Raw genomic sequence first — 22,947 nt, 5'->3', positions numbered from 1 at the left:
ATCTCCATTGCTGTTGCGCCGACTGATAAATCCCCAGCCGGTTGCTGCTTCCCCTTTTCTTCCATTCTTGCTTAAATCCACATGCTTCCCCTTCAGCAGCAAGTTAGATGAGTCATGCTGTGAGCAACAGCAATGGCTAGCACACAGTCTGTGTGTAAATAGTGAGTTTTATTCCAAATAGTCAAAACAAAGGCAAGTAACCACAAGAAAGACTGCAACTTCCTGCTCAAGACCACTAGTTAATCAGATGATGACTCATCTAGCTCTCTAGCGTGAGTCCACCTCCTTTTATTCCTACGCTCGAACAACGCCCTCTGCCTCTCTCTCTGTAATTGCCATTTCCTCTTATCCTGTAACCCTCCCCTCCTACGTTCCTGTAACTTTAAAGAACTAGGACCAGACTCGGACAAACTCTCTTCTGAGGTTTGAGTTATTTCTGCCATTTGCTCACCCCTCCCAGCCAGTTCCTTTATCAAAGCAAGCCTCCCTTCCAGTTCCGGGCTATCAGCCAAGTCCGACAGCTGAGCCTCATTAGTTATCGGCTCTAACCTAACAGGCAGTTTGTGCTCCAATGCAAGGACCACCTTCTGCTTTGCCCAAGACATGCACCATGCCTTTCGGAGATGGTGGAGTGAAGCCGCTGGTCCCCAAAGATGCAACGACCACCCTGGGGGTTTCTTTCTAGCTAATTTGTTTGCTCTGGTGTCCTTAGGTTCCACAGAGGATAGGAGAGCCAAGTGCTGCCACGGAAGCCGACAGCGCAGGAGCCCCGGGGGCATGGGGCACCTGGGGGCCCTGGTCGGCCTGCTCCCGAAGCTGCAGTGGTGGCGTGATGGAGCAGACAAGGCCCTGCCTCCCAGGACACTATTACGAGAGGAGCCACGTCAGGCCTGGGCAGTTCCCAACCTCTGAAAGGACTCTTGCTCTCCAGCCTCCGCACCGACACGAACACGTGCTCAGTCCGTTCTCTGGGCACATCATCTCTGCCATCCGTACGTCGGTGCCTCTTCATCGGAACGAAGATAGGCTGCAAGCAGGACTCCAGGCCAGAGCCTCCTCCGAAGGGCGGAATGTCAGCCACTTGAGCAGGGGAGCCTTGAGAGGCCGCCGGCCCTCACAGTCCCAGAGGCGCAGCCCCAAAGCTGAAAGAAGGTAGGATGGGTTGCACATAAAACAATAATACCTAATGATACATAATGATAACTGGTACTACTATTTATACTAGCTGTTGTTGTTGTTGTTGATGATGATTTACTTTACTGATAAACTTATTACCTGGTCTTCAGCAGGTTACAACACTATGAGTCTGACAGTCTAGGAAAAGGTGTGTCCACGCAAAATGGACACACCTTCCTGACATTTTGCTGATAATCCCCTGCTAACAAGATACAGATCTATGGGGGAATGGAAGATAAAATTTTAAATGAAGTGGCTGAGTGTGATAAGCCTAATATGTTTTCTAAATTTTTGCATGGGCTCCAGAGATCAAATGTGGAATGCAAGGGAAGGGGCATCGTCTGTACCTGGATAGAAAGACGAATGGCAAAGCCAGCAGAATGAGTTGGCAATGGGGAATGCCTAGAGATCTGAAGTGAATCCAATACAATAATGCTTTGTACTGATGGAAAGCTTTTCGGATACCCACCCCCTCATCGACATCTATGAAGCAGTAAAGTTGGGATAAAGATTTGTGACTGAAATTAACTCATTCTGGAGAACGTAGTTCAAGATGAAATGGGACAGGGTCCAAACCAAACAACCTTGGAGAGCTGTGGAAATCCTTCAAAGATGCAAAATATAACATTTGTACCACTTGGAGACAAGTGGAAATGTCTTCAAGCTGCTGCTAGACAATTCACCAGGAAAACAGACTAAAAAATGCAATCGAGTGATGGGCTCTGAGGGAGTCTCAGGCCAGGAGCTCTGCGAGTTCTGGTTCTGATTTCCAAAGCCCTTCACCACTTGGCATGAGGGAGGGGCTGGCCCATTTGGGCTAAGAGGGCATTGCCCCACCAAGCTCTGTGTGTCTCCAGCCACCTGCCTGTCTCCTTCCTTATAACCATGACTCTGTGTTAGAGCATCAGCCTTGCAAGCAGAAGGTTGCAGGTTCAAACTCCAGCACCTCCAGGTGGGGTCGGGAAAGAGACCTGCCTAAAAGCCTGGAGAGTTCCTGCCAAGCACTATAGACAAGGACTGAGCCAAATGGACCACTGGTCTGTATAAGGTAGTTTCCTGTGCTACCTTTGTAGAACTGAGCAGGGAAAAAGATGGGGACAAAGACAGGATTAGTTGGCTCTGCTTTATAGTGGATTAGAGTTGTTTGCTGTGGCTCCACCTACTGTTGGGCTCTCTGCCTTACTAGTCCCATTGACCCTCCCCCCTGCAAACCTCTACTGTCTCTATTTGTAGATAAAGATCATCTCCACAGTCCACACATGTCTGTCTGTAGATTAAGAGGGTGGTTTTCAGGTGCCTCCATCTTCAAAAGTACAGTGGGTGGCTCCTGTGAAAATGCGCCTTTTTGGTGGCAGCTCACATTCTGTGGAATATTCTGCCCAGGGAAACTTTCTTTGTGCTTGCTTTGATGTAATTTCAGTGCCAGCTGAAGTTGTGTGGTTGTTGTTATTTTCCCTGGCTTTGTAATCTCACCTGTTCATCTATACCAGGGGTAGCTGACAGGGTCCTCTCTGGATGTTGATGAGCTAAAGCCCCATAACCATTCTTCAGTCAAAGAAGGTATCAAAATTCATTTAGAAGTGCTTATTCTGAGAGGAAAATATATTAAGCCATACAGATATTTCCTGTTTCTCCTCAGCTTGTTCTTTCTGCAAGCCTGTACCAGCCTAGGCCAACCAACTGTATCTCCCTCCCCCCTCTAGAAAAAGGAAGGCCAGCCTCTCCAAAGCCAGGGCTGCTGGGAGATATAGCCCCTATAAACAGTTAACTTATTAAACCTCACAATAATTTCTTAATTATCCATCTATGTATTTCTTTTTTTAATAATCCAATACAAACCACATTAAACCTTTTTAAAAAAACCCAAAAAACAAATATAAATGCCGAATTTTGTATCTTTGGGTGACTTCCCATGATCATCTAATATCACATTGCATTTCTTAATTAATCAATAAGCCATTCCCATGTTAATCCTTCATATAATTTTCATTTACTTTTGCAACCACTGGTCTGTTAACTTTCGCCTTCTTAGTTCTGTATGAAATGTTTTTCCCTGACGTTTTCCACAGTCCAGCAATTCCATTTTCAATTTCTGCTCACAGGAGCCATAATTTGCCACATCCCAAACAAACATTAGCCCCGAGCAAACATCCGGAATTCCCCTCTGTAATCTCGCTCCATCTATCAACATGCTGGTACCTCTGCCAATATACAATAACTCCAACCCAGAATTTTTCCATCCTTCCACTGAGGGCATCCAGTCAATACAGTGGTACCTTGGGTTACAAACGCTTTGGGTTATGAACTCCGCTAACCCGGAAATAGTTGCTCCGGGTTGCGAACTTTGCCCCAGGATGAGAACGGAAATAGTGCGGCAGCAGCAGGAGGCCCCATTAGCGAAAGTGCGCCTCAGGTCAAGATCAGTTTCAGGTTAAGAAACTGAAATTAAGAACAAATTAAGTTCGTAACCTGAGGTACCACTGTATTATAATTAAACCACAATGGCATTGGGGATATTTTTACTGCGTCAGTCCACCATTAATCCCGGGCAGATATCCAGAATTCTATTCTTGGACTCCTTCCAGCTGCTGATGAGATAGTGCCTCCACACTAGCACAATCAGGAATTCCTTTCATCTTTCCCTTAATAGTCATTGCCAGACTCATAGTCAACAATTTCACACAGTCCGTTTCATAGTTAAGCTTAGCGTCTACTCACATATTTCCAACAGTTGTCCTTTGGCTATGGCGAACGTCTTTCTCCAGATCGAGTGGAGAAAGTGGCTGTTTAAATTAGCAAGTTATTTTATCTCCGCCAGCTCAGAGCATACCTGTTAATTAATTTTTTTATCTTAAAAAGCAGGTGTTCTTTGTTCATGGCAGCGGAGAGTTACTGAGATGTGTGGTGCCTTGTACTCAGCTCCTCCTGCCCCTCTCATTCCTTCAGGACGGGCAGCAGGTATTGGACAATGCGGGTGGGTTGTTCCCCCCCCCATCCCTGGGGGGTTTGGGAGAATAATTACTCCCATATTACCCTCGTTATCCGCACAAAAGGGCTCTACTGTTATGGGTACAGCCGATCGCCATGGCATCCAAACAGGAAGTAGGTATTTCTAATAGTATAACCAAATCAGTAATTTTTGATATAACTGTAAAAACTACTCTGAAAATTTATTATTCCAAAAATGAAACCTCCATCTGGTTGTACATATTAAGATATACCAGCAAGAATGAGTCTTTCTGTTAAAAATGATTTAAATCAGGCCTTACTGACTAGTGATTTAAATTGATTTGATTTTAATCAAACCCACCCTGTCTGCCTATCAAACTTATTTATTGATAATAAATATATTTATTGATAATAAGTATCTGTGCCTTGGGTCTTTTTATCTCGGGTTGCCATACCTCCCGAAGTAGCATCCTTTCTTGAGGGGATTTTGCTTATTGAAATATGGCAAACCTATTTTATCACTCCTTGTTGAAGGTTGTGGCCCAGGAAGAGAGGAGAATACTGGAAGTAAACCACTGGGTGCACAGGGGGTGTCATCAGGAAGGGTTTGGCTTCTTGGATCACGGTCTCTGTTTTCTTGAGGAAGGACTTCTGGCAAGAGATGGGCTGCACCTCACAGCGGTTGGCACAAATGTGTTTGCTAAGAGACTTGTGAACCAGATCAGGGGAGAACTAGAACTAGAGGGGGAGGGAGACAACATTACAGACAACAGAAGAACATCTGTTACTGGGGATAATAGCTTCTTTGATGCACAGGAAAGTGAGGTATTGCTCCAGAAACCTGCTAAAGGGCAGGAAACTGCAAGAAGGCAGAAGCTGGATTGAACAACTCATGGTTTCAGTTGTCTTAACATAAATGCACAGAGTATGGGAAACAAACAAGACAAATTGGAGCTTTTATGTGACAGGAAAAAAGAAAGAAAAAGGATTATCAAAAAAAGAAGGAGGAAAAAACCCTGAAAAGGACAAGACAATAGGGGGGAAAATAGAAACATGCTACAATTAATTAATAATAAGTAATAAAAATATGACTTCCAGAATGTTTCGGTGCTGTAAAGAAAAGTCCTGTCTACACTGTCAAAATGTTCAGAGTGTATCTGAACATTTTATCAGGGAAGTTTTCCGTCTGAGTGTTTCAGGGGACCCAAGGTTGATGTGGTTCCCCCCTCCCATGCAATTGTCATAACAGCCCGGTGAGGTAGCTTAAACTGAGAACTGGCCCAAAGTCACCCAGTGAGCTTCATGACTCATTGCAAGGGATGGAGGAAGAGAAACCTCCCACTTTTTCACCACTGACAGAGCATCAAGAAAGAGGAGCGTGTTGCTAAAAGGGGATTTTGAGGCAGGTTGGCAGTGTGGGAGGCCTCCCCACAAATTCCTTTCTGAGTTAGATTAAAATCTGAGCTAAAGAAGAAATTCTGGAGTTGTAATGCATGTCTCACAATCATATTGACTTGAGGATTACGAGCTGAGCCCATCGAGAATTGTATCTCTGAGTCTGGAAATGCAGCTTTTGGGAAGATCCTGAATTGGAATGGGTATCAAGAAAAGCTTGACCTCCTCTTGGCCTTTGCTTAGCAAGTAACCATTGGTGCTCCTGCGTTGGCTTTTGGTTAATTATGGGAGCTCCAAGTCTTTTTTTCCACTGATGGAGGTTGGTGTGGGCTCTGGTCTGAATCAAACCCTTTATACGCTTTCTTTTGCTGAGGGGAAAAAACCCCGTAATTGTCATTTAGATTTATGAGAGGTTAATGAGGTGGGTGGGTAGCCTAGCCTTAAACAAACAGTGTGAATTGAAAGGAATTACCTCCCCCCCAGTAATCAAAAACACTGACCTTGCCCACAATTTTGTCAAAATATTAATGGGGAAGTAGCGGTTGTGATAGTTTCTCAAAGATATTTTTATATGCGGATAGAGGAGGGAAGGAAATGGTCATTTGTACAAAGAAACCATCAACCTCTCACATCACTACAGTGAAATTCTGCATCCTGTTTGCAGGCAGCCAAATGAGGGAGGGACATTTTGCCAAATTCAGTGGGGAGTGTAGACAAGAAAAGGTTGTTTCCATCCAGATCAGGTGCCACCCTGCACCACCGAGACCCCCTGAGCCTCAAGAGACAGATGAATCCAATATTTAAACAAAATTTTATAAAGAGACCAGAATCCCTTTTATTGGGCATATAGAATCAGATATCTTAAATGAAAATAAGAAAATATTCTTATACACAACCACGACAGCAAGAATATTAATTGCCAAAAATTGGAAAAGTGATATAGTACCAACTAAAAAAGTGTGGCAGGATAAATTACTCGATTATCTTGAACTGGCGAAAATGATAGATACAATTAGGGGACAGTCCAAGTTAAAATCCCCCAAAGAGTGGGGAATGTTGAAAGAGTATCTTAAAAAACAGGGTCCTCAAATAAAAACCTGGACTTGCTTTGAGTAATTTTTGCAAAACATAATAAGGGTTACATGCATATTATATGGAGAAATATAGTAATGATGAAAAGAGAAGGAAGCAGTTTACCAAGAAAGGAAAATTAGAACCGCATTGAGGAGGAAGGACGTCTATAAGAACAGAATAAGAATTGGGAGTAGAAAAGAAGACAACATGAGTTCGTTTGTAAGAACTTTCGGATTTATGGTTATATGTGTGTAATTTCTTTTTGTGTGTGTTTTCTTTTTAGTTTCTTTTTCTTTTCTTTTTCTTTTTGTTTTGAGTGTTTATGTGTTGTCACAAAACTCAATAAAAAGCACTTTAAAAAAAAGAGAGAGACAGATCAATCCAGAATTACCCCCAAGCTGCATACCTGCTCTTTCAGAGGGCGTGCAACCCCACCGAGAGTGGGCCACCTCCCACTAAAAGTGCTTCAGTCTAATTTGGATTGAGCTTCAGGTAAGACATTGTGCATGGGCATTTAGATAGCAAAATAAGCAATGACATTGTAGCAGTGCAATGTTAAATACATGTTTTTAACATTCTTCCTTTCAGTTGGCCAGAGGTGTTCCCCTTGTTGGCTGTCTGTTTAGAATGGGTTGCATTTAAACCTTAAACACCTCATTTGCTTTAAGAGCATCACAGTGAAATGGGAACTCTTGGAATATTAATCCGCACAGCCTGGTGGCAGTGATATGCTACCAAAAGGTGATATATGGCCAGCTTTGCTTCAGATGAGGCAATAAATCCACCAGGCTGTTCAGATAACACTTTTCTTTTCCTGTGTGAGAAGATGGCTTTGCACTCTTCCAGCATCATCCTGCAAATACCAGCTGTTTGCCAGATTTCATTAAAACAACGGTGGACTTGGGTGCTATGGCACCCTGTGAGGCCAAAATTTGGGTTCCCCCCCAACCCTCATGTTGACTTCCCAAAGATGGGGGAGGAGGCACCTGGCTTTGGGAAGGAGGCATGAGAGCTCTGGCAGGCTCCAAGAGCCTTCCCACCTCCTTCTCAAAGCTGGGAAAGCACTAACTAGGCTTTGGAAAGGAGGACTCTAGAATCCTGTCAGAGCCACATGCCTCCTTCCCAAAGCCTGCCAACTTGCCTACAGGGCTTTGAGATGGCACCGCCTCAGCTCAGCACACAGTGTGTGCACAGCACTCGGACAGCCCCAATCCTGCCCCTGATTAAAGTAACCCTCCAAGGATCAACTAGGCTAGAGCAATGGTGGAGCAGCGAACAGATTTAGTGAATTTATTTTTAGAGAACGCTGAGAAAAAACAAAAAGTGGAGGATGATACCAACCATCTCGGGGGCTGAGTCATGCCAGGGCTGGCCCAGGACATTTTGCTGCTACAGGAACAAGGTGGCACCTTCCCTTTCCACATACAGAAAATGAATCTTCAGGGCAGATAAAAGAAAGGACTTCTTGGCACAGTGCATACTTCAACTATGAAACTCTCTCCCACAGAAGGCAGGGATGGTCACCAACTTGGGGGCCTTTAAAAGAGGATACGTAGGAGAAATTTGTGGCTTGCATCAGCCCTGGAAAAGAGTGTTTGATGAGAATGATAAATGATAAGGCTGGAAGGAGTTGATTATCAATATGTACATTGTGGTCAGAGTCATGATAGCCAGATTTTGGAGGCATCTAGCTCGAACAGATATTCCCTACTGCTACGTGAAGATATGGGAAGCAGCCTTATTAGGAAAATAGACATAAACTGAGAATCTCTAGAGGTCAAAAAAGTAGTATCATAGAGTTGGAAGAGACCACAAGGGCCATCCAGTCCAACCCCCTGCCAAGCAGGAAACACCACCAAAGCATTCCTGACAGATGGCTGTCAAGCCTCCACTTAAAGACCTCCAAAGAAGGAGACTCCACCACACTCCTTGGCAGCAAATTCCACTGCCGAACAGCTCTTACTGTCAGGAAGTTCTTCCTAATGTTTAGGTGGAATCTTCTTTCTTGTAGCTTGAATCCATTGCTCCGTGTCCGCTTCTCTGGAGCAGCAGAAAACAACCTTTCACCCTCCTCTATATGACATCCTTTTATATATTTGAACATGGCTATCATATCACCCCTTAACCTTCTCTTCTCCAGGCTAAACATACCCAGCTCCCTGAGCCATTCCTCATAAGACATTGTTTCCAGGCCTTTGACCATTTTGGTTGCCCTCGTCTGGACACGTTCCAGCTTGTCAGTATCCTTCTTGAACTGTGGTTCCCAGAACTGGACACAGTATTCCAGGTGAGGTCTGACCAGATACAGTGGTACTATTACTTCCCTTGATCTAGATGCTATACTCCTATTAATGCAGCCCAGAATTGCATTGGCTTTTTTAGCTCCCAGTGTTCTTTCACCTTCAAAGTGTACCGTAAATGGTAGTGATACATTTGAAACAAATTGAATGCTACTCAATCAGTCTGCACTCAATCCTCCCATCTTCTTTCAAGATCTTTTAAAATAAGAAAACAACATGTTGCATTGGCTTTTTTAGCTGCTGCATCACACTGTTGACTCATGTCAAGTTTGTGGTCTACCAAGACTCCTAGATCATTTTCTAGATCCTTTAATACAATACATGCTGTAAACGTAATTCCCTTCTTCCACAACCTCTCCCAATCTGCCATCATAATATTATGCCTCACATCTTTATCCCATTCAACCATCACTGATTTTGTCTGTTCGTCTTTCGTATGCCACTCCAGCAATAGATTATATACCCTGGAAAGATTCTTACTTTTTGCCTCTAATAAGTCTGTTTCCAGCTTGGATTTCAAGTAACTAAGCGGAAACAAAAGTAGCACTGTCACTCTTGTATTTGTTACATCACAATAGCCTCTCGCTGCCTGACAGGTCCTCCGCTCCAACAGAGGAACGATTTTTCCAAGTCCCCTCTCTCTTTTTAATTCTTTTTAATCCTTTTTAATTCTGTTATGGAGGGTTGACAGTCTTCTATGGAAATTACAAATGTCTTAGACTGATTTCCAGGCTTTGGTAACCTTTTCTGCTCTCTAATTGAATCAGCGGAAAGGGGCTGGCTTCCGTTCCGTTTTAAAATCCCAATTCCATGTCCAAATTAGTCCAAATTTGCCAAATCAAATGTTCAAAGTACTCATGGTACCATCCTTTAGTAATTGTCCTTTGGAAGTATCAATTGCTGTCGCCAATCAGTCCTGCAGCTTCGCGCTGTCAAAGGAAGTGATAGATCCGTTTTCGCTGCAGCTCTGACCCCCTCACTCTCGGGGGCTCAAAATAGAGCCTTTTCCGGGGAGGGGGGAGCCTGCAATCCATGCTGGCCAAATGTCCACGTTCCCAAAAAGCTCGATTTGGGATTTCTAAGGGGACCCGCTGCGCTGGAGCAGTGTCCCCAGCCTTTGACGCACCGGGTTTCGCTCCGATGAGCAAAACCCTGACCAAAATGGCTGTGCGATCGACCAGAAGTCTTCTTTGAGTTAATTATATGTTTTATTGCAAAATGAATAATTTTTTTTAAAAAATAGAAAGCCTCACCTAAATTTGCATTTGTACCTTTGCTGATCATTTAGCACAGGTAAAGGTAAAGGTAAAGGACCCATTGATGGTTAGGTCCAATTGAATTTGACTATGGAGTGCGGCGCTCATCTCTGCTTTCAGTCCAAGGGAGCCAGCATTTGTCCACAGCTTTCCAGGTCATGTGGCCAGCATGACTAAACCACTTCTGGCACAACGGGACACCATGACAGAAGACATTATGCCAATGCACATCCTCTTGTTTTACTGAAGCATTTACCTGTTTTTTGAACTGAGCCCTGTCTTTGGTTTTTTTAAAATGGGACTCTTTTTTTTAAAAAAATGAACTCTACTTTGGGACTCAATTCAAGGTGCTCCTTTTAACCTTTTAAGGCCCATGGGACCTGAGAATCTGATTGTGCAGTTGATCTTGATATGTCAATAGGTTCATACCATGTGCATCAAACTGGTGAACATAAGCCCAGTGCCCATGTTGTACACACACACACACACACACACACACACACACACTGAACCATTTTAAATGCTACTTGAAATACAAGGTCTAAATTTGTCCCTTGGGTCGACGTAATGGAGAACCTTAAACTCAACTCCAACTTCAATACAAAAAGCAAAAACTAATCTGCAGTGTCTTGGAGTTTTATTCATTGTGATGTATGTTTTGAATTGGTGGTTCGAGATTTTAAAAGAAGGAAACGTCTGAAATTACAGAAGGCAGCATCTTGTGAAAAAAGAATGATAAGCAATATAACGAGAAACTTGAACTCTGCTGGAAATCTGGGAGGGAGAGACATTTATCATGGCAATAAAAGGTGTTTTATTTGAGTCTGCTGGAGGCGGTGGAGATGGATGAGGGAAGGGGAATGTGGGGATTAAATTTATTGAGATCTCCAATTGTTCTCGGATCCTTTTGAAGCCATCAGTGGCTATGATGGGGAGAGGCGAGAGGCAGGGGGCTCTGGAGTCCCACACTGCAAAAGTCTTTCTGCTGGACCTGCTAGCCAGCAGCTGGATCTGGAACTTTATCATTGCTTCTAAACCAGGAAGAAAATGCATTAATAACTAAAATAAGAAGAAATGAGCAGGGCCTTTTCCAAAGATTGCTGAGTGGGTTGTCTGTCTGTCTGTTTGCTTGCTTGCTATTATTCACTCATCTGCTTGTTAACCAGCTTCCCACCAGGGCTCTAATAGTTTTTGAGGGGGCAGTTTCTTACCTGCTGAATTGAAGCTTGGCTGAGCTAAATCTCTTTGGATTTTCTGCACATCTTTTAAGATCTGATTAGATCTGTTTCAGGGAATGGCTTCTGGTGTTTTCTGCCATAATGGAGGCAGCTCCCAAATTAGCAGAGATCATTTGCGGAGCATAAAAAAGGATGATTTGAGTGCAGTGGTCCTTGCAAGCCCCACCCCCGACCCTGGGGGAGTGAGCTTCACTCGCAGATCGTCTAATACCTGGCTCTCGCTCCGAGAGGCAAGAGGTGCTGAGTGCAAAGCACTTCGCTTATCAGTACCCCTCCAACGCAGCCATTATGGGCAGAGGTTCTTCTGGATTTAGCACCCTGAAATCCAGCACATGGGAAGTGACCTAAAATGGTTTAATTTGGTATTTGAATAATTGGCTTTTTTAATTGTATTGTAATTTGGTATTGTGACTTTTATTGGATTATTGTGGCTTTTATTGGATTATTGCAATTGAATATCTATATCTATCATCTATCCTATCTATCTATCTAATCTATCACAGGCATCCCCAAACTTTGGCCCTCCAGATGTTTTGGACTACAATTCCCATCACCCCCAACCACTGGTCCTGTTAGCTAGGGATCATGGGAGTTGTAGGCCAAAACATCTGGAGGGCCGCTGCAGTTTGGGGATGCCTCATCTATCATCTATCTATCTATTTACAGTATCTCTGATTCAGGGGGCATGATTGCATAGTCCCAGAAGAACAAGAAAAGCTCTTGGACCAGCATACATTTATTGGTACATAATAACCATCAAAATATGGGTCAATCAAAAGTGGTGGTTGAGCCCAAATTCAGGTTCTGAAGAATTGCTGAAGCAGCTTTCGCAAATGCTGCTCCCCATCTGGGAGCATGAAAGTGTGAGATCTCTTGGTGTGAAACACATACGGTAGCAGTATTTGTGCAAGCTGGCTTCAGCTATTCTCTGGAATTTAAAAGGTTGGGATTCCTCTTGAAAAGGGTCCATGACACATTGAGCTATGATACATATTCTTAGCTGGCACCTTTTGAGAACAATTTTCTCCGTTTTTCCATTCTTAATAGTGAGCTTGGACCCCTCACTAAGATGGCTTGCTTGATGAAAACATCCTCATCCTCATATTTATATACAACTACCAGACTTTTAGGGGACATCTGAAGGCAGCCCTGTTTAGGGAAGCTTTTAATGTTTAAGAAATTAGTGTATTCTAATCTTTCTGTTGGAAGCCACCCAGATGGGCGGGATATAAATAAATTGTTGTTGTTGTTGTTTACATGCCACCTATCTGACTGGATCATAGCTGCCAAGTTACCCCTTTTTTACACGGATTTTCCCTTATGCTGAATAGGCTTCCTCGCGAGAAAAGTGAAAACTTGGCAGCTATGGACTGGATTGCCCTGGCCACTCTAGGCAGCTCACAACAGAATATTAAAAACACAATAAAACATGAAACATTAAAAACTTCCTTATACAGGGCTGCCTTCAGATGTCTTCTAAAAGTCAGATAGTTGTTTATTCCCTTGACATCTGACAGGAGGGCGTTCCACAGGGAGGGTGCCACTACCGAGAAGGCCCTCTACCTGGTTCCCTGTAACCTCACTTCTAGCAGGGAGGGAATTGCCAGAAGGCCCTCGAAGCTGGACCTTGGAGCTGAACGATGGGGGTGGAGATGCTCCTTCAGGTATGCAGGGATGAGGCACTAAAGTAACCATGATTTTTTTAAAGTTACCAACATTAAAAGCCTGGAAAGACATCACAAACATAAGTAAAGCAGCAGAAAGCCTCAGAGAATCAGCTGGGTGTGATACCAAGACCCTGACATGTCTCAGAAAAGTTAAACAAGATTGGACCAGCGGAGCTTCCATGGGAAGGGAGTCTCGCAGTTGTGGTGCTACCACAACTACCACATAACAGTGAATCCAGGGGTTGGGACACGCACACATGGGAGTTATTTCAACAAACCTCGAATCAAGGAAGCTGGGCACAAACCATGTGATTGAATTTTGCTTTTCTTTTGACCTTTAGGAGTTTCTACTGCAGAGGGAAAGAACTACTATAATTTGAGGAGGCTACCGCTCATAAAAAAGGGAAAGTATGCTAAGCAAATCAATTCTTTATTGGAACATTAAAATCTTCTGGCAGCGGAAAAATTGCCTTACATTTCAAAACTCAGTCTCTCAAAAATGTTAGACAAGGGATTTCTTAACAGAATTCTGGTTAGCTTGGGACCCTCCACTCTGTGTAAGTGGTAAGTTTTCTCACCCAGATTTAAGTCAGAAGAGAAATGGATCTCCAAGATTCTTGTTGTGCATAGCACTGATTGCATAATGCCAGTGTGATCGAGAACACACCTCACTCCAGCCTTGGAGCAGCTTTAAAAACTTTTTTGAGGCACTAACATGTTGTTTTCTTATTTTAAAAGATCTTGAAAGAAGATGGGAGGATTTAGTGCAGACTGATTGAGTAGCATTCAATTTGTTTCAAATGTAGCACTACCATTTACGGTACACTTTGAAGGTGAAAGAACACTGGGAGCTAAAAAAGCCAATGCAATTCTGGGTTGCCTCAATAGGAGTATAGCATCTAGATCAAGGGAAGTAATAGTACCACTGTATTCCGCTCTGGTCAGACCTCACTGGAGAACTGTGTCCAGTACTGGGCACCACAGTTCAAGAAGGAGACTGACAAGCTGGAACGTGTCCAGAACCCCAATTAAAACCCCAATTCTATGTCCAAATTAGTCCAAATTTGCCAAATCAAATGTTCAAAGTACTCACGGTACCATCCTTTAGTAATTGTCCTTTGGAAGTATCAATTGCTGTCGCCAATCAGTCCTGCAGCTTCGCACTGTCAAAGGAAGTGATCTGTGTGTTTGTATTTCATTGATCACAGGTCATTTTGCAGGCTGTGGAGTGGTGTTTAAAAGTTACTGTGTGGTCTAGGAGTTAAAGTGTTGTTGGGCCATGACCCAGGAGACCAGGGTTCGAATCCTCACTCAGCCATGAAGTCCACTAGGTGACCAGTCATAGTCTCTCAGCCTAACCTACCGGTACCTCAGGATTGTTGTGAGGTTAAAATAAGAGGAGAGGGGCCCAGGTATGCTGCCTTGAGCTCCTTGGAGAAAAGACTGGAAATAAATAAACAATAAACCTTAACTCCTTACCTTTAAAAGTATTTATCTCTCAACTTCCCACAATTTTAATCCTCCTCCCTTTATAGCCCTAAGAGATGATTCACCAAAGTGAATTAAATCATGCAGTGCATGGAGAAGGTGGGTAGGGAGAAGTTTTTCTCTCCCTCATAACAGAAAAAAGAAAGGACTTAGTCATGCTGGGAACTTGCTCCCACAGAAGGCAGTGGCAGACACCAAGCTGGGTGGCTTTAACAGAGAAAGGGACAAAATCGTGGAGGAGCTTTCAATGCCCATGCTTTGCCTCCACAGTCGGAGGCCGCCTTGCTTCTGAAGGCAAGTTGCTGGAAACCCCAGGAGGGGAGAGAGATGCTCTTGTGCTCGGGTCCTGCTTGCCGGCTTCCCACTCTCCTTATAAAACTTCTTCGTATATTCAGTACAAAATACCCAGTCCTCCTTATATCTTTTATAATTTCGATTTCTTATTCTAGTGGTCATCCCTGCAATTCTTCCTTTCTTGGTCCCTTATCTCTTTTCCATTTCTGTGCTAATGACAGATGTATGGCAGTTGTTGCATATAGGAACAGGTTTCCTTTTTAGTAACTTCTGTTATTAACCCCAGCAAAAATGCTTCTGGATTTTTAGAAAAGCTTTTTTTCTTCAAAAAAAGAAGAAGGTTATTATGGCTAATTTCCCAATAATTTTTAATTAAGCTGCATGACCACCACTTGTGGAAAAAGTTCCCTCTGCTTCCTTGCATTTCCAACAGTTGCCCTTTGTTGATTTTGACATTTTTGCTAGTATTTGGCATCAAATACCACCTGTGCATCATCTTCGTGATGTTTATTCTTAGCGTGTAGCATGCTGTAAACCTTATATTTACTTTCCATGATTGTTCCCATAGTCTCTGAGGCACACAAAGAAGGGCCTCAGCAGATGATCTCAGGATCCGGGTAGGTTCATATGGAAAGAAGCGGTCCTTGAGGTATTGCGGTCCTGAGCTGTTTAAGACTTTATAGGTCAAAACCAGCACGGTATCAGGCTGCCAGCATAGATAAACAGCAAGCAGTGGTAGTAATTACAAGAAGATTTATTGTCTACAGCCAATTATTCTCGGAGCCACGCTCTCTAGCGACTATACATCATAGTTCCATTGAAACGTCTGAACTTGAGTCCCTCCCCCAGCAGGAAACACGGAATCTCCTGCCCTTCCGCTTCTGGGGTCAACACATGTCTCTGACCCTTGCTATTTGTCAATACCTTGGGCTCACAGGGCCAGCTGCCTTCCCTTCCCTTCCTCTGAGGAAGAATCCCCCCCCCCAAGCAGAGAGCTGGCTTTCCTCCAGCCCGCTCTCACTACCTTGATAAGGCGCATTCCTTTCTGAGAAGGGTTTTTTTGGCCACGACTTTCAACTGTCTAAGAAAAAGGCAAGTCTCCCTCTTCCACTTCTGCCTGGCTGCCCCCCCCCCCCATTCAGCCTGCTCCTCTTGGTTGTAGTCAGTCATGTCCATGACACCTGGAAACTAATTGGTAGCCACTGCAGTCAGGCCAGGATCAATGTAATATGCTCAAACTATCTTGCTCCGCTAAGCAACCTGGCCGCTGAATTCTGGACTAGCTGAAGTTTCTGAACTGTCTTCAGGGGCAGCCCTACGTATAATGCACTGCAGTAATCTAACCTTGAGGTTACCAGAGCAATAATAATAATAACAATAATAATAATTTATTATTTGTACTGCGCCCATCTGGCTGGGTTTCACCAGCCTCTCTGAGCGGCTTCCAACAGAATATTAAAATAATCTATTAAATATTAAAAGCTTTCCTAAACAGGGCTGCCTTCAGATGTCTTCTAAAAGTCTGTTAGTTGTTTTTTTCTTTGACATCTGATGGGAGGGCATTCCACAGGGCGGGTGCCACTCTGCCTGGTTCCCTGCAACTTGGCTTCTCGCAACGAGGGAACCGCCAGTAGGCCCTCGATGCTGGACTTCAGTGTCCAGGCAGAACGATGGGGGTGGATACGCTCCTTCAGGTATACTGGACCAAGGCCGTTTAGGGCTTTAAAGGTCAGCACCAACACTTTGAATTGTGCTCGGAAACATGTTGGGAGCCAATGTAGGTCTTTCAAGACTGTCCTCCCAGTTGAACGACATGGCCCAGGGAGAGAGGGAAAAATAGGGGAAGTGAACAACTGGCTTCGCAAATGGTGCAAACAGGAACGGTTTGGATTCTTAGATCACGGTCTGCAGTTTCTTGAAGATGGGCTAGAAGAAACAAACGAAGCCATGCAAACAAGTCCTGAGTGACAGTTTCTCGTAGGGCTGGTGAACAACACTCTGGTTCATACATGGTTGAAGGGTGGAAATGGATCATAAACCCCAAATGCTGAAAGGTTATGTAAATGATCTCAAAGACGTCAGTGTAACAAGCCCCCTGACTGGCAATGGGAGAGGGTGAGTAAGAAAACAAACATTCCCGAGACAAGGAATTTGGGAAGAGCCTCTGAACTGAGGCTTGGAGCTTGCCTTTCCTACTGAAAATGCATATCAGAACTGTTTGTCCCAGGCTTTTGTTTTAGCTGAAGAAGGTGGTGCTTTAGGGAGTTGGGGTTGGGGGCTGGCTCTGAACAAAGGAGACCCTAGCAGAGGCACTTTGAAGTCCTTAAGACCCTGCTTGCTTGACTAGCATGAGAAAGCATCAGGGGAGAAGGCATGTTTGGCTCCAGGGTGGCATCATCTCCAAGTGCATGTTCCCTCCCAGGGCATAAAAAGAGCTCTCCTGCATTGTGGGATAGGATGTTTGCACTTGTTTCACCTGTGCTATGACAGCTCCTCTGGCTCCCATTCAATTTCCAGGCTGGATTTAAATTGCTGGTTATTGGGAGTAGCTGGGTTAATTACCTATTGAATCCCTTTTGTATGCTGAGTGAGCAGAATTTGTCAAGTGAGTCCTGGTGAAAGCGGAATGGAGGAAGCTCCCTTATACCAAGCCAGACCATTGGTCCATCTTGCTGAGTTCTGCGTACACTGACTGGCAGCAGCTCCCCAGGGGCTTAGGTAGGAGTTTGTCCCAGCTCCACCTGGAGATGCTGGGGACTGAACTTGGGACCTTCTGCTTGCAAGGCAAATGCTCTACCCCTGAGCTACTTGTTACAATCACATACACAACCTTTGCATAATCCCTTCTGTGAACATGGAAGCTCTGCTTGTTCTTTGTTGCTCCAGTGTGCAGAACTGGAGGTTGGAGGGAACCAGAGTTTGCAATGATTCTGAAAACCAGCTGAATGACAAGTGAGTTCAAATCCTGTTTGCTTGTTTCCCACAAGCATCTGTTGGCCATTGTGAGACCAGGATGCTGGACTAGATGGGCCACTGGCCTGATGCAGCAGGCTGTTTTTAGGTTTTTATGAATTGAATTTTAAATACAGGTAGGTAGCCGTGTTGGTCTGACGTAGTCGAAACAAAATTAAAAAATTCCTTCCAGCAGCACCTTAAAGACCAACTAAGTTTTTATTTTGGTATGAGCTTTCGTGTGCATGCACACTTCTTCAGATACCTCATACCAAAATAAAAACTTAGTTGGTCTTTAAGGTGCTGCTGGAAGGAATTTTTTGAATTTCAAATGTTTTTAATTACTTTTAAAAATCTGTTTTTGCTGATAATTTTAATATTTCATGTAAACCACTTAGAGGTTTGCTGCAATCAAGCAGTGTGTGGGATTTGCTGTTTATTTATTTTGGTAGTACAACAGTGTTTCCCCTCCAAATAGATCGTCATACAGAACGAAAGCCTCTTGACTTCCAAATCAGGAGTAGCTCACATGGTACCCTCCACAACATGGCCAATAGGTCAGAGATGATGGAAACTGGAGCAACATCTGGAGGTCTCCATGTTGGCTGCTGCCATTGACACAGAGGAAATTTATCGCAACCTAAAGCAATACAACATCCCATGGCTGAAGCAAAGTCTTCAGGGATGTGTAACAGTATTGGAGGCAGGAAGGGGGTTGGGCAGTGGTCCTTTCTTGGACATCTAGGCTCTTATAAGGCTGCAAAGTGCACTGGAAAGGTGGCAACATTTGCTCTCCTGGGGCAGCTGCTGGGACCCAAGAGCCTTGGCTAAGACCCCATTCTGCTGCAAATCTTCTGCCCACCTACCTGATTCCTTGAAGTGGGAAGCTACCAGCCATTTTGATCCCCACAGTGCCCTGGAATACCCAATGCAGAGTTATTCACAAGCACCTTGAACAAGGCCAGATGGTGAATGGCTTCCCATAGGCAGCTGCTTCCACCAGCTAAGCTGGGGGCAGCCAAAATGGTACCTTCCAGGTGTTGCCGGACTACAGTTTCCATCGCACACAGCCCGCATGGGCAGCAGTTGGAGATGATGGGACTGCCAGAAACCTCTGGGGTGCACCACACTGAGCTGAGTCAATGACTTGGGGGAGTAAGCAGGGCTGGCAGCCTCAGGACATCCTGCTAGGATCCCCCCCTAACCTGGCCTTCTCCTTGAAACTATCCATAAATTCATGCTTGTTTTCAATTGTTGCTGAGTTAACCTATTCATGTTCACACCCTGCCCCTCTTGTCTCCAGAAGCAGAAATAAAAGCCCCATTGGACCTGGGAAGTATGGCTACGGACAAGTGCCCTATATCCTACCACTGCAGACTGACACTGGGCAGGAGCCCAACAAGCCACGCAGGAGGCAGCGGCAGGCAGCCCAGAATACAGCCAGCCAGCAATGGGCAACATCGGCTCAGAGCTCTTTTGCTCATCCTTTTAACCCTTCGCCTCGCCATGGAAACTTATACCAAGAGGACTCCAGGCCCCCGCCCAGGACTCCGGTTTCCAGTGACTCTGTTTACCCCGAGGCCGGGCCCCACTTGCAAGCCTTTCCAGCATCTCAGAGTTTGTTCCACGGCACAGAGCTGGTCTCTCATGTTCCTGTTGCTCACCAGTCAGTTCAAAGCCAGACTCCCACTCAGAGGACCTCTGCGATTGTGTGCACTGGAGCCTATAAGCAGTACAAACTCTGCAACACAAATGTAAGTGGTGCCCCCTTTGCTTTTGCTTTTAGGAACTTTGCGGGATTCACTGGACTGTTAAGACAGTAGTAATTGCTCGGCTGGATGAGAACCACCCACATAATTTCATTACAAAAGTTGGATGCCACCCCCCACTCTCTCCAGGGGCTGTGTGCCTTTGAGAATCAAGACTTGCCAAGGGCTGTTGTAGCTTTAGGAAATATGATTTATTCACATATTTACACCTGAATTTGGATGGAGGGAGTCCGGATCTTACAACGTGGTCCTCTCAAGAAGGGCTTGGCAGCCCTGGAGTCCAAGGCATCTCTCCCAGCCTACCTTCAGCCTTCTTGAGAGTGAGAGTAGGATGCTAGACTCGATGGGCCATTGGCCTCATCCAGCAGGCTCTTCCTAGATTCTTCTGGTTTCTGCCCCACCAATACAATTGATCAGACTTTGCCAGCCTGACACACTCCAGATGTTTTGGACCACAACTCCCATCAGCCCTGGGCAGCCTGGCTCTGCTCCATGTGGTTGATGGGAGCTGTATTTCAGAACTTTTGGAGGGCATCAGGATGGTGAAGGCGGCCCTAGAGGAACTTCTCAAAAGCCAAATCAGAAAGCTAGGAAAATGAGCAAGCTTTTGACGCTGGGAAATCTATAGTGTTTCTCCATATAGTATGTGACATCCCAGTTCATACAATTGGGCAGTAATTTAATTTATTAGCTGTGATGTTTTGAGGACCCCCACTGGCATCCAGAGAACACTGAGTTTTTTTCTTTTATTTGGAACATTCTGTGAGGTTAATATAATTTACCAAGGGGAAAGAACTGTTATTTGGAATCCTGGTGTTGGGTCATTTCCCCCTATGGATTCTGCTTGGGGCAGTTAATTAATAACAAATTAAGTCAATCTGCTTTGGTCCATTAGGTCATTTCCTCATCATTATATTTTTATTGTTTTTTCATTTAAGGCAGAACTTGCTTTCTTGTGACTGGCACTTTGGAGCATGTGAATGAGCTTACATTTTTCAGCTTGTGTGATATAATAATAATGATATAGAGGCTGGTGGTTAGTTAAGAAAGTCTTATTCTGTAGTGTTTTTGATGAAGTGCTTGAAGTTGTGCTAAGTGTTGTACAAGTTACAAAGAAACCAGGGCAAGTAACTCCTTGCTGATTGCTTAGAACCTACAAACACGACACGATAGGATTTGAAGTGAGAAGGGAAAGGGATAATTAAAACAAACAAAACTTTTATATATGTAAAAAAGTCACTAAATTAGAGGGAAAGTGTTGAGGCTTGAGATGTAAAGATGGGTCTCAAGAGGGGAAGCATTCCTTCTCTGCTAGTTAATATCAGGTGCCAGGCACTTGCACAGAACCCAAGAATCGTGTGGTGCTTTCTCAGGCTTGTGTGGCAAGAGTCCTGCTGGGTCCACTTAATCCACTATCCTGTTTATACAACGGTGGCTAGTCAGATGCTCCTGGAAGGCCCAGAAGCAGAATGTGAAGATATCTAGAGCAGAGATGGAGAACCTGGGGCTCTGCTGGACCCAGCCAGCATGGCCAGTCATCAGTGTTGTGATTTGTGCATTGCAGGGGGTTGGACTAGATGACCCTCAGGTCCCTTCCAGCTCTACTATTCTATGATTCTATGGGAGTTGCAGAGCTATATAAAACTATGCCTGATGTGGACAAAGTGGATAGGCCTCTCTCATAATACTAAAACACAGGGGCATCCAGTAGGCTGCAGTGGGTGGAACAGTGCTGCATTTGCCCTAATGGAACGGCCTCCTCTGCAAGGTCTGTCCTCCTAATTTGCCTGGTTCCCTTTTAAAGCCATCTCAGCTAACATCTGTATCTAAGCCGTCATTTGTGCTGGCGAAAGAAATGGCAGCCTTGGGTTCACTGTGTGGCCAGTAGTCAGATATACAGCTTGGAATATGTTCATGGGAGTGAAGTGTCCTGGAGCTCACTGCCAGATGAAGAACTTGAACTCAGGTTCCTGTTCCTGTCAGACTCTTTAATGCACAGATAGCTGCCATGAGAACCTATGTGAAGTAGTGGTTAGAGTAGTTGCACTAGGACCTGGGAGACCAGCATTTAAATCCCCACTCAGCCATGAAGCTCACTGGGTGGCCTTGGGTCAGTTGCTGCCTCTCAGCCCAACCTACCCCACAGGGTTGTTGTGGTATTAAGTGAGGAGGGGTAGAGCTAGGTATATGATCTTGAGATCCTGGGGGGGGGGAAGGTGGGATATAAACACAATTCATATGTTTAAAAATCAGTATTAATATTATTATTAACAATATTATATTAATAAATGGCTCTGAGTGATCCATAGGCAAGGCAAGGGATAAAGGCAGAATGGGTGAATTGCACAGCTAAGTATGAGATAAGATGTTGATCCATCTATTTCATTTGGTGATCCCAAGCTCTAGTATTTCCCAGAAAACATGGGGCTTCAACGTGGATATAGTGGTCCCAGAGCTCAGAAATCTGGTCATGTCTAAGTGCCACTGAAATCAATGGGATATGTTACTTTGTGGCCAACCTAAGTTCCATTCATTTTAATGGCAGTTAGATCCGACAACTTTGGTTTGGACTGAGGCCAGAGCCTGAATCTCTGCCCTAATGTATGCAATACAATCTCTTTCGGAGAGTGAGTGAGAGATCAATATGCTGTGAATTCAACACATGGATCAGAGGTTTGGCAAAATGGAATAGTTTTTATTTTATTTAAAATACAGTCGTACCTCGGCTCCCAAACGCCTCGGGAGTCGAACGTTCTGGCTCATTGATTTGTTTAGACATTGCAGGTTCAACCCCAGATGTGTCTGGGGGAAAGCAAACTCAAGCTTATGCCTGAAAAACAAAAGTGTGTAATGTGTCCCTCTCAGGTTCTCAAAATATGACAAGTTGTAAGTTTCCCTTTAGTCCCCAACTTAGCCGAAAGGGAGGTGTTTCTATTGAAACGTGGCAAACGTCTGCTTCTAACAGCTGGTGTCCCTCCCCACTCTCTTTGCCCTGAAATGAAAATTAAAAACTAACAGCACTCCAAAGAGTCTGTTCTTTTAAAAACTCAATGAAGTGTGACTAGATCAAATTCCATCCTTCCCCCTCCCCTTTTCAGAATCCCCCAACGAACTCCATTGAAATCGCAGACATTTTCCTTAGTTTTCACCCCAAGTTTCTCTCTCTTTTTGTGTGTGTCTCAGTTTTTCACTTCATTATTCACATTTCTCCTAGGTATAATTCCCTCCTTCATCCATAACATCTCACCCTTTCTTGTTATTCATACCTATAGCCCAGTCCATGTCTTCCTCACCTACCACTCAGCTAATGCAGACACATTTAGCTTTTCGAACCATTTGTTGCCAGGCCTGACAGCCTCCCTGCCTGTGAATTTCCTCTAAATTGCTTC

General features: G+C 44.4%; 1 protein-coding gene across 12 annotated transcripts in view; it reads left to right on the top strand.

Annotated features, from left to right (window-relative positions):
• The window catches only part of THSD4 (thrombospondin type 1 domain containing 4), a 369,711-nt gene that overhangs the window by 64,290 nt on the left and 282,474 nt on the right, over window positions 1-22,947 (top strand). For all 12 annotated transcript variants that reach the window (XM_060282606.1, XM_060282603.1, XM_060282605.1 and 9 more), the window contains 2 exons: window positions 713-1,152; window positions 19,093-19,543. In XM_060282606.1, coding sequence (XP_060138589.1) covers window positions 713-1,152; window positions 19,093-19,543 — 891 coding nt within the window. The remainder of the gene's footprint in view (window positions 1-712; window positions 1,153-19,092; window positions 19,544-22,947) is intronic.

The sequence above is a fragment of the Zootoca vivipara genome, chromosome 14 (assembly GCF_963506605.1).
Source record: "Zootoca vivipara chromosome 14, rZooViv1.1, whole genome shotgun sequence".
Lineage (NCBI taxonomy): Eukaryota > Metazoa > Chordata > Lepidosauria > Squamata > Lacertidae > Zootoca > Zootoca vivipara.
This window is presented reverse-complemented; position numbering and strand designations above follow the sequence as displayed.